The 16,221-nt window shown below is 38.2% G+C and overlaps 1 protein-coding gene across 7 annotated transcripts in view; it reads left to right on the forward strand.

Annotated features, from left to right (window-relative positions):
- Positions 1-2,867: 2,867 nt before the first annotated feature.
- The window catches only part of camk2d1 (calcium/calmodulin-dependent protein kinase (CaM kinase) II delta 1), a 106,091-nt gene continuing 92,737 nt past the window's right edge, over positions 2,868-16,221 (forward strand). For all 7 annotated transcript variants that reach the window (XM_073835736.1, XM_073835739.1, XM_073835740.1 and 4 more), the window contains exons 1-2: positions 2,868-3,136; positions 3,633-3,727. In XM_073835736.1, coding sequence (XP_073691837.1) covers positions 3,075-3,136; positions 3,633-3,727 — 157 coding nt within the window. In that variant the 5' untranslated portion in view covers positions 2,868-3,074. The remainder of the gene's footprint in view (positions 3,137-3,632; positions 3,728-16,221) is intronic.

Consider the following 16,221-nt stretch of genomic DNA (forward strand, 5'->3'; position numbering starts at 1 on the left):
AGATGTGAGTCGGGCATGAACTTGGGGTAGCTGGGGTAACACATATGGTTTTAACATTTCCACACATGCTAGCATAACAAAACATACAGTATTTACTAGTTGCCATATCAACACTATATAAAAAAAACAGCCAAAAATGCAAAAAATCTTTTAAAGATATCACTCAACATTTGTTTAACCATAGCAAAAATACATTTCTGGCTGAAGTAAATTTTTCATTAATGCTGTATAGCTGTGTGTTGCGATCAGGGCCATCCCAAGTATGGAGCCCTGCTAACAATGTGTTCCAAAATTAGTTTATTTTTAATTCTCAGAAAATCCCATTATTTTATTTGAAAAAGTTTCATTTTATAATTGTATTTTATTAACAAAATATTTGTATATTTCTTCTCATTAGATCAGATAACATTTTTATCTGTCATATCATGTGCCCCTTAAATGTTACAGTGTGTGTTACGTGTTACCATTATGAAACAAAGCCACATATTTATACTAGAAAAGTGTCTAGTATAAACAAGTTTCTAGTATAAACACACAAAAAGGAAATGTAAAAACCATTTTCACCTCTGTGATGTCTTTCCGTAAACTGAGTTCATTATGCTGAGGTCATGGTTATGTGTTGGAATAGGAATCCAAATAGCCAGTTAGACATAGTTTTTAGTTATTGTTTTAGCTATTGAGATCATCCTCTGCATTACTGTCTGGTTTAGGAACTGCAGTGTCTCTGACCGTTAGTCCTTTCAGCAGATCAGCAGACAGTCAAGACAGTGAAGGGGATCATTGGAATTTTCCCCTCAGAAAGAATTCTTCGACAACATTGCATCTGCATTTCATCTAGAATTATTGCTGACCTCTCACACCCATCCCATGAACTATTTACCCCACTGCCATCTGGAAAAGGGTTTAAAAGTATCCATACTGCCACTACCAGACACTCAAACAGCTTTTTCCTGTCAGCCTGTTTAACTCTCTGTCACTCCCTCCTACAACTAAACTAAACCCCCCACCCCCTTCTGGAAATGATCGGACACTTTAACTCTTACTGCTCATAGTTAACATAACACTCCAATAGAAGTCTAGACAAAATACGGCCCAATGTACAGTTAATATGAAGGAATTTTCTGTAGTGATTTTTTACAGGGGTTTTACCCATATTTTAAGTTAAGTATTGCATTGGGTACATTGAATTTTTTTCTTTCTTTTTATTTTTAAATCAGTTAAACATTCATGTTGACATAATATTGATTATTACATCAATCTAATATTGTGTAATATAAACTGAAATTTCTTTTATAATTGATTTTTTTAACAAGCTGCTTAAACTTAACATAAGAATTTTCTTGGTAGCTTTGAATATTGGGCAGTGGATTTCTAGTTATAATTCACTGCAAGTTAAAGACAAAATATTTATTATTCTTTGTGAAGAACTGACAAAAGGAATCTATTAAGTATGCATGTGTGTGCCTCTCTCTGTGTGTGTCTGTAGCTCAAAGTAATTTCACTTTCATAAAACAACCCTCTAATAAATATTCAGGTAAGTAAAAATGACAAATAGACCTAATTTGAAAAGTCAAGGGATGTGAGGGAGCTTTTTATCATCATATTGATTTTTAAGACAGTAGTAGATGAGGGGGAATGCTCCACCGGATTTGCAGGATTAGTAATTTAAGAGGATAATTGGTCATCCCTTTAACTCAAGGTGACAGTGGCCAAGGATGAACAGTGCTATATGATGCTTCGTTTTAGGCTAGCATTATCAGTCTATCAACAAGTCTACCCTCACATATTCTCTAATTCCCTGCGATTTAAATCATTTTCGCTCTAGTCTTTTCAGATACTCGTACACGCGTGTTTCTGCCGCCAGAGGGAGCCCTTACATTGGATTTAACAGCCGCTGTTACAGCAGGAAGCGAGATGTGAGAGATTAAGTACTGTTGGGAAACTCGATTCACACTAACGAATCGGTTCGTTAGAATGATCCGATCAAAAGCAAATGATTCACAGTTCAATTTGAATCATCACGCTTCCCCACACGGATTTTTACATTTTTTTTTATAATGAAATTAATTAATAAAATTAATTAAGACAAATATCCTACTATTGTTAATAGGCTACTGTTGTTATTGTTAATAGGCTATATGTTTGAAATTTAGCATCATTCACAGTTCCATGTCACCTCACAGTTTCATTCCAAAAGTTATTTTTAGCTACATAAAGGCTCCATATAAATGTGTATATAAACTGAATGCAACACAAAATGTAATAATTACAACGGGAAATGAATAAGAGATAGGCCTTAAATTAAGATCAATTAAGCCTATGCACTGTTACTAATTTCAGACATATTTTTATGCTGACAGTTTAAATTATAATGCAACCTTTAGTAGGCTATATTATAAAATAATGAAAAATAGAAGCATATTCACTAGTGTTCTTGATCATTTAAATTTTTTTAGGGTTAGGGTCAAATTTTAATAACTAGTTTTATTTGTTTTCTAGTTTAAAACGTGGAAATTTCTCAAAAATGTAATAGGCTACTTATGTTGGTTTCATACAGTTTTGAAATACGTTATAAACACTTAACATTTTGCGTCTTCTAGGCATAGAAAACATTTTGAATAATATATCGTTATATCTAAGTCATTTTGGTATTTTTACTATGTGTCTTCCGGACAAAATTAACCTTGCATCATTTACTTATATATATTCCATTCTCTACGCGTTTGTGATTATAAATTGACGTGTGGTCTAATGAAAGTCCAAGAAATCGAATGATTCACACACGCTTTCGAATCGGTTCAAATGAATCATTAAAAAGAACCGATTTAAAAGGACGACACGTTCGCGAATCGGACATCACTGATCAGAAGAGGTGCGGCGCTTCAACTTCAAAGAGGTGTCAAAACAGTGCCAGTCACCATCTCACACCTGCAGGAGGATTTGTAGTGACAGACTTGGACATTTCATTTCTTTCCAGAGTTGAAACATTTACTTTCGGTCTGCAGGAATATACAGGAAGAGGCAACCGCAGATTTCACTTTTGCGCTCAGATTGTTCTGCCCGTCGCTTTCAGCATGGCTTCAACAACCTGCACCAGGTTTACCGACGAATATCAGCTGTATGAAGAACTGGGAAAGTAAGTATTAGTTATGCACATGCTTCTAATAAAAATCTAAAACGTTTAAAAACGTAATTGAGTTTTAATGCACTGACAGTTACCTGTTAGTCCCTACCTGATTCTGTACCTGCGTTTGTACGCGTCTGTTTTCGGCTTCTTTCATGTGCTGTTGTGACAGAGTTTCACAGTGGAAATGAAATACTGTGCTGTTTATATTTTTTCTTTTCTAGTTTTTTGGCGGGAATAACAAACAGCGGAATTCCCCCATTTAAATCGTCATGTTTATTTACTTCTAAAACGGAGTTTTGTTGACGTTCAGAAGCACATTCTTACAGAAATCGCCAATATATTCTATAAAAGCAGAGGGGATCGTAGTGCTTTTCACATAGAGGAACGAACAGGAAAAGGACAATTCTGCATGATCAGAAATATATGAATAAATATAATAAATAAAACAAAGCTGATTAAAAACAAAAAACAAATACAAAACAACAACTTTTTTTTTGATTTCCAGAGGAGCCTTTTCTGTGGTGAGAAGATGTATGAAAATCTCTACTGGTCAGGAATATGCTGCCAAAATCATCAACACCAAAAAGCTGTCTGCCAGAGGTGAGCTCACTCTTTTTTAAGTATGTCATATGCTGAAAATAAGACAGATGTATGTTGTGGAACTACATCTGTAGCTTTAACCCTTTAAACATTGACATTTTTAGTATTATTCCATTGAGGGTTTTATTGTGGTTGTATTGTAACCACTGTTAAGTCATTTCTTTTGGTTAGCTACATGTACAAAACCACAGCTGTTCCTGGCCACATAGCGTTACATACATAGTTACTAGGGCAAGCAATAGCCTTTTTTGTAGGCTATTGGCTAAGCCTTTTTTAGCTATTTGTAGCAGTAGCCAACAATACATTGTATGGGTCAAATGTTTTCTTTTATGCCAAAAATCATTAGGATATTAATTAAAGATCATGTTCCATGAAGCTATTTAATAAATTTCTTACTACAAATATGTTGAAACTTAGTTTTTGGTTAGTAGTATGCATTGCTAAGAACCCCATTTGGACAACTTTAAAGGCAATTTTCTCAGTATTTAGATTTTTTTTTTTTGCACCCTCAGATTCCAGATTTTCTAATAGTTGTATCTCAGCTAAATATTGCCCTATCCTAACAAACCATACATCAATAGAAAGCACATTTATAAAGCTTTCAGATGTATAAATCTCAATTTCAATCCTTATGACTTCCTTATGGTTAAGTTGAACAAACCACTAACCTGGGGTCTGAGGGTGTTTGGGGGCCCTAAAGAAGTTTTGATGCCCTGACATTTGTGCCTTTTTCAGTATCTTTTTCAGTAGGTTTCATGAACTGCATTTTAAATTGTATAGGGTTACTTGAGGTGCATTTATGATGTTAGTAGGATTTTTACATTAAATAATGTATACTGTAAATCATTTACAAATAATAATTTGTATATAATAAAATAACAAAGTAATCATTTAGAAAATAAAAGTCCATTTCTACCCTGATTTTAGCCCTCTGATTTGAACACTTTGTTTAAATGGGCGGGTCACCTTTAAGACGTCAATGTAAATGTCCACTGCTATGATTGGGTAATATCCCTGCATATGAAATAAGTATGACATGTGGAACTCATTTACTACATCTTTGCTCTCATAGCTGCTGAGATGAACTAATCCTTAAATGTGTTGATTATAAAATTAAATTACAATCTGTCAAGCATACGAATGCAGTGACCTCACGATTTCTGCACTCTCATGAATGCTTTCATCATAGCATTGCAGACACAATGTAAATAAGATATTCATTATGCAGTGTAGACAGTGTCATTGATTTTACTGGGAGTTTTGGCCAAAGTGCAGAACTCTCCGTCAGTAATAAACTTGTGCTGTGTGATTGACAGCTCCACTGCAGGGAGGGTTTTTTAATCACTTTCTGTATATTTCATACATAAAATGGCGCAGTGATGACATATTTTTGCAAGACAGCCTGGAAGCAATATTGATGTATTTTGTGTCGTGGAATAAATGACAATATATTTTGAGCTTGTGTTAACCTCAGAGCAGACATTTGACCAAAACCCACTGACTTCAACATGATGGATCCAGAAGTGCTAAAATGCTAACTCGTTTCCAGGTTTTAACCTACAAAAATATGTCATCTCTGCAGCATTGTATTACTGTTAAGTCTATATCTTTCTGTAAAAAAGTCTACAAAACCTAAATCGAATTGGAATTGGTTTACCAAAGAATCCATAGTGAAATGTACCCGAACAAATAATGCTCTACTGAGACAATTGCTTAGTTGAAAATAAACAGCCACTTTACTTTACAGCCTAACATTACCTTCCAAAGGATCCTAATGTTATTTTTAGTCCAGTGATCCTGTTGGGCTTCACCAGCCTGTCACTTCACTAATGCATCAGTGGCTTGGCCAAAGAGACCAAAATGAAGAAGCAGGTGTTGATTTGTGTCTGATATTATCATTTTTATTATGTAATAAAAACCTGGAAGTAAAAAGCAAATCATTTTGACGCGTTAAAAATCACTTGTAGTAGACTTGAAAGGTACCTTTAGAAGCTTGTGACATCACTTGCCACCCACTGAAGAGCAGGCCCATTGGTTGCTTCTTTGGTCCTTCATGGGTCAATCTGTCAATAGCATAATAGGCCAGGGGTGTTGTGGAAGCCTTGTGTTTTATGTCTGGCTGAGCTTTCAGAAGCAGCTGTTTGTTGAGTGCAAGCGTGGGATGGCTCTGGTGTCCCAGTATTGACTCATACTGAGTCTTTAATAGACTGTCAAGCGAATGGAAAAAATCAGTCCTTTGTGTACAGGAGAGACCCCTCACTTGGCTACTGTGAAGGGCACTAAGAAGTGTACAGAGAGTCAGTAAAAGCATAAGGTCGACATGTAATAGAACATGTCGTAGTCGGGTAGTTGGACGTGACATTTTCCTCAAAAAACAACAAAATGTAATTTTTAAAAACACAACAAAACATTTTTTTATGACAAAAAATAAGTTAATTGAGACCTGAGAGTTATGACTTCACTTTCAGGTGTGTGCAATGTGAATGCAAAGATGATTAGATTCTTTTTTAGTCAATTTTGGGTCAGCTGAAAGTGATCTAAATTCAGCTCTTCTAAAGAGGACTCAAGTGTAAAAACCCTTAAAGTGTAACACTTTGGTCAGAACAGAACTTAAACTAGTGAACCCCAGGGAAAACGTTTTAATAGGAAAAGAGTTTTCCCAGGGATTCCTGTGATATAGATGGCCACGGATTCAAATCTCAAGTTGACAGTTTAACAGCTGAGTCCAAATTACTAATTCAAAAACAGCACTATAGAACTTGTAATGAAGAAACACAGAACTCCAGAAGCCGCACTTAAACTTAAATTTTTGAGCTTGTGTGCGGCTTGTTGCAGTATTAAGTTCTGATTGATCAATTGCTGTTATTTAGTCCGTAAATGATCGTACATAGAGAATTTTAATATTTCGTTTGCATGATAAGTTTTAGACAACATTATCAATCTAAAGAGAATGGTAAGAGGTTTTACAGAGGGGATGCCTTTTGTCATTTTATTCAGTAAGGGTAATGCCATACCCCCACATCCCCCCTCAATTCGAGCCCTGCAAAGAAAGGTATGTGAGTATAGGTCTGGACGATTAATTAAAAAGTAATCGAAACCGAAACCAGAACCTCTAACCGACGTAATTTTCCCATGTCGGTTGTTTCATTTTTTAAATCCTGTTAATACTTTTCCATTAAAAACATACTACTTCGTGTGTATTTGAAGACCGTGGAGGCGGGCAAGTGTTGCAAGCTTTTGTTTACAGTAGCAGTTTGGCATGGCAACTTTTGTATTTGATGGCAACATGAGATAGTAGGCATTCTGCGCTGCGCTTTTTTAAAAACCTTCTTGAAGGCATGCTTTAGACGCAGACGTGTTCTGTGTGAATGGTCAAGAACCTAGAGTAAATACTTGCGCGTATACAGTGACAGGACAAGATTGCTGAAAGGAAGATCATGCAACAGCAATCTTAAGTCAGATTCACATTTATAACTAAGGGGCAAATAAATAAATAATAATAATTAAAAATTATAATTGAGGCAAAATGTTTAATTAATCAAGATTTTTATTTTAGGTCATATCATCCAGCCCAGTCTGTGCACTGTTTAAATGTGTGCCAGAAAGCGAGACAGGGAGGGAGAGCAAGAGAAGCCCATTTAATTTTCATCATCCACTGAAGGTCATCTCTGAATAGGGATTCCCTCTTCTTGACTCTAGGTTTGCACTCTGAATATTAAAGGATCTCTAGTTGGAAACCTCACAGGGATTTATTGGCATGTTGATTCTGAATCAATTTCTCCCCCTTTCTCTTTTTTTTCTGCACAGGTCGAAGCCCATAGAATGCTGCAGTATTTAGTGTTAAAATAAATAGCAGTGAGCTCCATTGATTTAATTAATCCTGCTTAGGCTTTTTACAGTCTAAATACATGTCTATAGCCAAGTGGTTGTTCCATCCAATTGTCATAGACTGGTGCTGGTTCAACGAGACGGAAGTCAGAACTTGAATAATACACACTTTTAATCTTGCTCTTCAAATGAAAGACAGGAGATTTCCACACACGTACTACAATTGATGACCGACAAAAGACTAAACTCAAAGACAGACTTATAAAGGCAAACTAATCAAGAAACACAGGTGATACAGATAATGAATAAACAAGGACTAATCATAGGGCTAAACCAAATCATTACAAACAGACGGGGGAAGACAGAGGGAGAAACCAAATGACAAACAGTGCAAAACAAAGGCAAAAGGCAAGAAACATAAGGCTACATATGACATTGGTTATAAAAAAAAACAAAAAAACAACTTAGTTATTTAAATTGGCTCATCAAGTGAAAACCATTGGTCTGTTAGCAATGAGTAGAATATAAAATGCCAAATGTAAAATTCAGTTATTTTACTTGTTAGATAAATTATTAAGTATTCATATAATTATATTAATTAATTATTTATGCTGTACTGGCATAGTAATTTAAATTGTAATTTATAACCTCTTTTCTGTCATGAATAACATGTTCAGAACATTTGTATCAGTGAAAGGTGCTCATAGTAAAGAGTTGCAGTTTCATTAAATGGGATCTTTAACAACTGATGTTTGGGAAGCAGTGGAGACTAGAGGGAGAACCATGTACAGAATGATCAGTTTAGACAGCAGGGTTCAAAAACAGACTTGGCCATCAGTAAGGTGACTTGGAGATTGTCCAAGATAATTCAGGATTCTACAGGAGATTACAAAACTTTGTAAAGAGAATATTCACATTAAATGAGAGCTTAATAACATAAAGAATTGGCCACGCAGATGACCATATTGATGCTATGGAAGCAGCAATTGAACATTAAAAGGCCACTCACTCCAATATAGTGTGTTTTCCAATTAAACAAATCAAAAGAAGTTATCATATGAAGGCTTGGGGCATTACTTTGCTGAAGAATCTCAAAGATTGCAAAGAAAGGTTTTAATGTAGTCGTGTGGTTTTCTCTTGTGCGTGTCATTAAGTTTATTTTATTATTTTATAAGTTAGAAGGATACTACACCCCACAAACTCTTCATGGCTACTATGTTCTCTTGTCCTGAGCATGCACTGGTAAAGTATGAGTCATATGGTCACCAGTGTCCTATTATTTTTTTATTTTTTTTGAACAGCTCTTAATAGATTTCATGAATCATTTAGATGCTGAATCACGTTTTGATTAGATTCTGATTTCAAGTTGCTTGTGTTCAATATCGATTAATTTGGATATGTATCAGGTATAGTGCACATCTGTCATAACTTCTGTCAAGCTGTCAAAATTTATTTTCATGACAGTTTTATTCAAACATACAATAAATGAAACTTCACTAACAGGTTAAGTAAATATGTGATACAATGCAATTATTGAGAAAAATGCTCTGCTCCAAAGTTATTTTTTGCTGACTATCAAATTATGGGTATTGAATGGCTTTCCTGAGGTAAATGCAGTTTTACAGACAGTCTGTTTATAGATTTAGAACCGATATTGCATAAGTATTCATACCCTAACGCTGTACTTACTTGAACCACCTTTACAGCCTTTTTGGTACGATGCAACAAGGTTTGCACATCTGCATTTGGCTATTATCTGACTTTGTTCTCGTCACCTCTTCACCTTTAAAGCTCTGTCAGCTTGGATGGAGGCTGGCAGACATTTTCAGGTTTCTCCAGAAATATTTGATTGGGTTTAAGACCAGGCTGTGGCTGGGCCACTTAAGGACATTCACAGAGTTGTCTATAAGCCGCTCTTGCTGTGTGCTTAGGGTTATTGTCCTGTTGGAAGTTAAACCTTCTGCTCAGCAACCTGAATGCTCTGGACTAGGTTTTTATTAGGGATATCTCTATATTTTGCTGTGTTGAGCTTACCTTCTACTCTGACAAGTCCCTTAGTGAGTCCCTGCTGTTGAAAAACAGCCCCACAGCATAAGGCTACTACCTCTATGCTTTACTTTTGGGATTGTACTGTGCAGGTGATAATCAGTGCCTGCTTTCCTCCTAACATGATGCTTGGAATTGAGGTTCATCAGACCAGAGAAGTGCTTTGTTGCAAATTCCAAGTGTGATTTTCATGTGATTTCACAGAGGAAAGGATTGAGTTTGGTGACACCGATATAAAGACTGGTGTTGCAGTGATGTTTGTCCTTCTGTTCCAAGGCACTTCTTCATCAGTTGCTTAGTTTGGCCAGGAGGCCAGCACTAGGACAAGTCCTAGTTGTTCCAAACTTTTTCCATTATGGATAATGGAGGCTATATGCTTCTGTGAACCTTCAGTGCAGCTGATTTTTTCCTGAACTCTTCCCCAGATGTGTGGCTTGACGCAATCCTGTTTCTGAGCTTCACAGGCAGTTTTTTTGACCTCAGGGCTTGGTTTTTGCTCTGATATGCATTTTCAGTTGTTAGACCTTTTATTAAGATGTGTGTGCCTTTATAAATCATACCCATTCAATTGAATTTGCCACCGGTTAACTCCATTTCAAGTGTAGTAACATCTACAAGTGATATTAATGTTCCTGAGCTAAATTTCAAGTGTTCCAGAAAAGGGTATGAATACTTATGCAATGGAATCATTTAAGTGTTTTATTTCTAATGAATCTGCAATGTTGATACAAACCTGTTTTTTGCTTTGTCATTATGGTGTATGGAGTGTATATTGATGTGGAAAAAAGCAGTTATTTAAACCAGTTTAACATAAGGCTCTATCATAATAAGATACGAAAAAATGAAGGGAGGTATGAATACTTTTGCAAGGCACTGTATATCAGATCTAATCAAGAGTTTGTAAATCAGAATCAAATCATTTTGTGATGTCTGTGTCAATATTTAAAGTCCTTGATAGATGTGGAATAATAATTGTACACATCTGTTATGGCCAACAGGTTATGTGATACTGGTGTCAGCAGCCAGATGTTATACATTTGTGGCAAACAATAGATAATGTCAGGCTTAAAATCACATTGAAATGTAAGTGCTATGAGTATGGATGCTGACATTTGAAACCCTTTGTGTACTTGTGCCTTAAATTGAACTAGACAATTGAGACGTATGGCCAAGAGGGTTCCATAAGTCAAGGAGCTGGTAGTGTTGCAAAGCCAGATGATTATCATGAAATGTGGTCCACTTATTTGTTAATTTTGGCCATGAACTGCCCACTTAGACCGGAAGAGCATTTAAAATCATGGTTCACTTTTTTGTGATGTATGGGAGTTTAAAGGCAGATGTGAAACCGAATATCTCTGAGAACAAAATTGAACATTCAGGTGTGGTCAAAGATTTCATGTTCAAGAAAAGCAAAATGTCCATTTTCACCAAAGAGAAAAGTTTCATGTCTTGTTCACACATGGATCATATTTAAAAGCAAAGTCAATTTGATAATTATTGTGAGATAATAATCTTTTGACTGAGGTACTTACATTTATTTCTACAGGGTACTTCATAAATTTGGTGCCCTTTAGATTACTATATACAGGCACTTGGCAATCCAGCAGCAAGAATAAATAAATGAATGGCCACTTACCAGGATACTTCAGTTTAGAGGGGAACAGGCTGTGCCTGGTTCCTCTGATTTTGGCCCTTTATTTTGAGCATGAAGACCAATGGATTAGACAGATGGATAGCACAGGTGGCCTTTATTAGATTGATATTACCCGAATATTCACATAGATATTCACATCAATATTCACAAATAACAAACAACTAGAGAAGCTCAAAAAATACCATTGGAATGGCATACAAAACAGAAAGTAGAAAAGTAGAAAGGGTGAATAGCAACAGATTCATGAATGATTCTCATTGCGCTGTTTCAGCGCAGATTTTCCCTTTGGAATTTGAACCCTGGCTAATGAGCTTGTGCAGTGCTGTCAGAATAAAAACAATTTGTGCGTGTATTAGACAACATAATGTTCTGCTGTTTATTTACTGATGTTTTAAGGCCATTTCGCAATTTCAGTCATCATACAGTAACCAGCAACAACCACCCCTTCCTCTTCTCATTGAAGACATGCAATATAAAACAGTCTCTCGAACAGTCTTTTTTTGGACAATTTTAAATGCTTCCACACTGCCGACATGTCTGCTTGTGTGCCTCTTTTTGATCGCGTCATGTCATTGTTTGGTATAATTTATTCGGTCGAAAGAGCTCTTTTTGCTATTTTTGGTCAAATAATTTTGGTTGCCGAACATTCGGTGCATCCCTTATGTATACCATGTAAAATCACTTTGAGGTTACTTAATTTTGTCACTTAAAAATAACTTAATTTGATTAAGTTTACGTTACATGAACAAATTATGTTTTTAAGTCATAATGCTCCAGGAATTTATTTGCAGGTGTGATAAATGTTCTGTACAGACACAAACATATATCCACTTTTATTGTATTTGAATAGATCTCAAAAATGGTCAGACAAACTTAGTGTCATGCACTCATATACACATGCCAAGTTTTACATAACAATGATTAGCTTACCAGAGAGAAAACTACAGCTTACATGTGTGCACATAAAGACAAAAACAGAAAAACCTCACCATTTCTCTGTTTGGGCAACTGTCCATTTTCCAATGAATTCACTACTGACATGCTGCAGATACATCAGACAGGCTCTGCGCAAATGTTTGCGGTGGTTAGATTTAACCAGAGGCTTTCCAGCAGCATGGTGTGTCTAAAAATAGCTAATTTAAAGGGAAACCGTGTGAGGCAATCCTGTGTTTACCCAGTTTGAAATAAAAATCATGATGCTTTTCTGGCATTTTCTTAAGTATTTTTCTCTGCTATTTCTTCCCACACATTTTCCCACTTTCGTCTTTGAGTGTCAGCCATAAGTTAGCTTCTTTTTCTGCCTTGAACATGTCTGTTTATATCTAAGAGGTTGACTTCCTCAGGAGCCTTGCCAGTACTGTATATCAGAGCAAATGTCAGTGTTATGTAACCCAAGACTCTCCATTCACAAATCTACCATATGTTTTGTAGTGGATGCTGTTTTTCCTCAGTTGATAATTTCTCTTAGTTTTTTTTTTTTTAGAATCATTGTTTCACATTTCCAGAGAATTACCGTTTGAACATGTGTGAACAGGACCTTTTGAAAAACACTGGTAAATCATTTGGCATTTTTTTCTGGGATTACTGGTACTGCTAGATCGCTCAAATTAGTGTTGTTTGCATTACTGTTGCTTTTTAATTGTTTTTCGATGTAAACATGGCAGACAAACATCTCTGACTGTGCCATGTCTCCCTGCATGTTCAGCATCTTGACAGCTGCATACTACAAAAACTCATTCTGCGTGATCTGTCCCTTAAAGCTGTCACTCAGAAGTCAGAGAGAAAAAAAAAAAGCCATATTGGACAGATATTGAAGCATCTTTTCTAAATTTACTGGTATTTTGGTGCTAATGTGTGAATGGCATGTAAGCTGTAAAAACATGGAAATCCATTGCTTATATGAACATCAGTGTGTACGGTTTGTGTTATTAGAATAGAGATTGTTGATGTCTGTTATACAACCTTTTTTTAAGTATTATTTTATTAATTGTCACGGAGCAGGCAGGAACACACGAACAACGACATAGTAAAAGACGAATATTTAATAAATCCAATGGGAAACAGGCAGACACAGGAACACGGAGTGGTAACATTAAAGACAGACAGAATGCAGGGGAAAACACACACATTAAATAGACAGACTGATTACACATCCAGGTGACAACAATGAGGGAGAGACCAAAACACACAGATCTGCGGGGGGAAATGGGAGAAACCAACTAGAAAGTCCAGAGGTGTGACATTACCTCCCCCCTCCCGGAAGGCGCGTCCTCGCGCCGACCAACAGGAAACTGAACAAAGTCTTAGGAGGGGGCTTCGGCGGAGGACGGACTCCCGGAAGGAGGGCAAAATACAGAGTCCAGGGTGGTGATGGAGGAAGGAGCCAAGGAGGTGACAGGAAGGGGCTGGAGCAGGAGGAGCCAGGTGGGACCCAGAACTCAGCCATGATGGAATTCCAAGGTGGAGCCGATGGAGGGAGGAGCCATGGTGGAGGAAGGGCTGACGACTCCATGGGGCCGACCGACGGAGGCGGAGCAGGTGGCGGGAGAGCCCGAGGCGGAGACGGAAAGCCGATGATCTTGAGCGACACCGCGGATCCGGAGGGCCAAGGCGGAACCCAAGGCTCTGGCGACCAAGGCGGAGATGGAGATCCGGAGGTCCGCGGCGGAGCCGGAGCGATAGAGGGCCGAGGCTGTGCCCGCGGGAGGGAGGAGGTCCACAGAGCCGGTGGGACGGAGCGACGAGGCACAGCCGGAAGAGTAGAGTCCAGAGGCGAAGGTGGGGCGACGACTGACCAGGGCGGAGCCGGAGGGACGATGGAGCCCGGTGGAGCTGGTGGACCGAGGGGCGACGGCGGAGATGAGGGAGCAGAGAGCCGGGGTGGAGCCGCAGGGTCGGAGGGCCGAGGCGGAGTCCAGGACTCTGAGGCTGGAGGTGATGGTGAGGGATCCTCCAGCCATGACACCGATGGAGACTGGCTGACCAGCGGCGAGCCCACTGCAGATGGTGGGCTGAGGGTGAGCAAGGGGACAGACAGTAGACAGGGGGAACTCAGGAAGGCTGGGCGGAACCAGCGGAGATACAGGACGGCTGGACAGAACCAGCGGAGATTCATGCATAGACAGAAGAGGGAGAGTGGGTGGGAAATCCAGGCAGACAGGTATATCTGTGACAAAGTCTATTAAGTCCTCAGAGTTGTGCGCATGCTCACCCCCAGTGGTGGTGCAGTGGGCAGGGCTCTCTACCGCCCTCTCTTGTTCCACGAAGCACTCCACCGTCGCAGATGTAAAGGCCGGCTCTCGCACCTGGTCGGAAGTTTTGAACCCATCAGCGCTCCATACTGCTGTCGCTCCGGGCTCTGGCTTTCCGTCTACGAATGGCTCATAATCCGTGGGTCGGGGTGGCTGGCTGGGCTCTGGGTCCGGAGTGGCACTGGCGAGATTCTCCTTGGAACAGGCGGGAAACGAGGGTTTGTTTCTCGCCAGTGTCCACTCCACAAACACGGCGAAATCCGCTCGAGGGCCGTCCTCGTCCGGGTAGCTGGTGGTGTTTGCTACAAGCTGGAACATGATCGTAAATCCCTCTAGCGGTAAATCCCCCTGCTTCAGCCGGAGGAGGATGAATTCTGGTCGGAGGAAGGGATCCATTGGGGAAACACAACGGAAATAAAAAGACTGGGAAAAAACGAACAGGAAACAAAACGGAGGTGAACACGCAAAAATAACTGTATCGGTCGGTCTTTCTGTCACGGAGCAGGCAGGAACACACGAACAACGACGTAGTAAAAGACGAATATTTAATAAATCCAATGGGAAACAGGCAGACACAGGAACACGGAGTGGTAACATTAAAGACAGACAGAATGCAGGGGAAAACACACACATTAAATAGACAGACTGATTACACATCCAGGTGACAACAATGAGGGAGAGACCAAAACACACAGATCTGCGGGGGGAAATGGGAGAAACCAACTAGAAAGTCCAGAGGTGTGACATAAATAGGATGTCTATATAATTGTTTTATTATTACGCTTGGAATATATTTAATTATCTGTTTAATTTGTTGTATTTAATTCAGACATATTAAATATGTAAAAAAAGAAAAAGTAAAAAAAAAAAAAAAAGAAATAGCACAAAATTATTAAAAAGGTTAAGCAGTATTTTCAATGTGTGAAAAAAGAATGTGTGTTTTCACTTTGTTTTGATCATGACATTTTTCGGTCTGACAGTTTTGTATGACCACTAAACTATAAAACACCCTCTTGTCCCAGGCAAACATTTTCCTGTAAAGCTGTGCAGGTTTCATGTCTGTCATATCATTCTTCTTATTCTCACATAATAAATAATCACAAATAAATGTAATTACCCATGTATAGCCATGAATTGCCCATGAATATTTCATGGTATTTGGTAAATAATAGGGGAGGAAAAATAATCAATTCTTAGATGCATTGCAATTCTCTCTTCAATGATTCTGATTAAATTCTAAAAAACTTAAGAATCAAATCCAAGCTTCTGCATATGCATGAGGGCTCGTATATGGTGCCTTTCCTCCTTGATGCCTATTACACAAATACACACATGCATAGGGCTGGACGATAAATCGAACGATATTGTGAGGCGCGTTTAGTCAATGAAGCCAGTGCTTTGATTAGTAGTAAATCTCCATCACGTGCGTTCCGCTCAGGTTCCGCTGGAGCGGCAATTAATACACAGAGACGTGAATCTCTGACAAGCTACACCAAATCGCGCTCAAAATCGCATTTGCATTCATGAACTTGCATAACCTTTCAAGGAGCAAAATAATGCTTCATTACACATGATATGCGTTATGAAAAATGTTCACTATGCTTGACAATGTGCAGTTTCTCTTGTTGGTATTTCATTTTTTTTCTTCCAAATGCTCTTAAAAGGCAACATTTTTCAGTTTTGAATACAATAAAAATTCAATACATGAAACACTT

Source organism: Garra rufa, chromosome 3 (genome assembly GCF_049309525.1).
Source record: "Garra rufa chromosome 3, GarRuf1.0, whole genome shotgun sequence".
Classification (NCBI taxonomy): domain Eukaryota; kingdom Metazoa; phylum Chordata; class Actinopteri; order Cypriniformes; family Cyprinidae; genus Garra; species Garra rufa.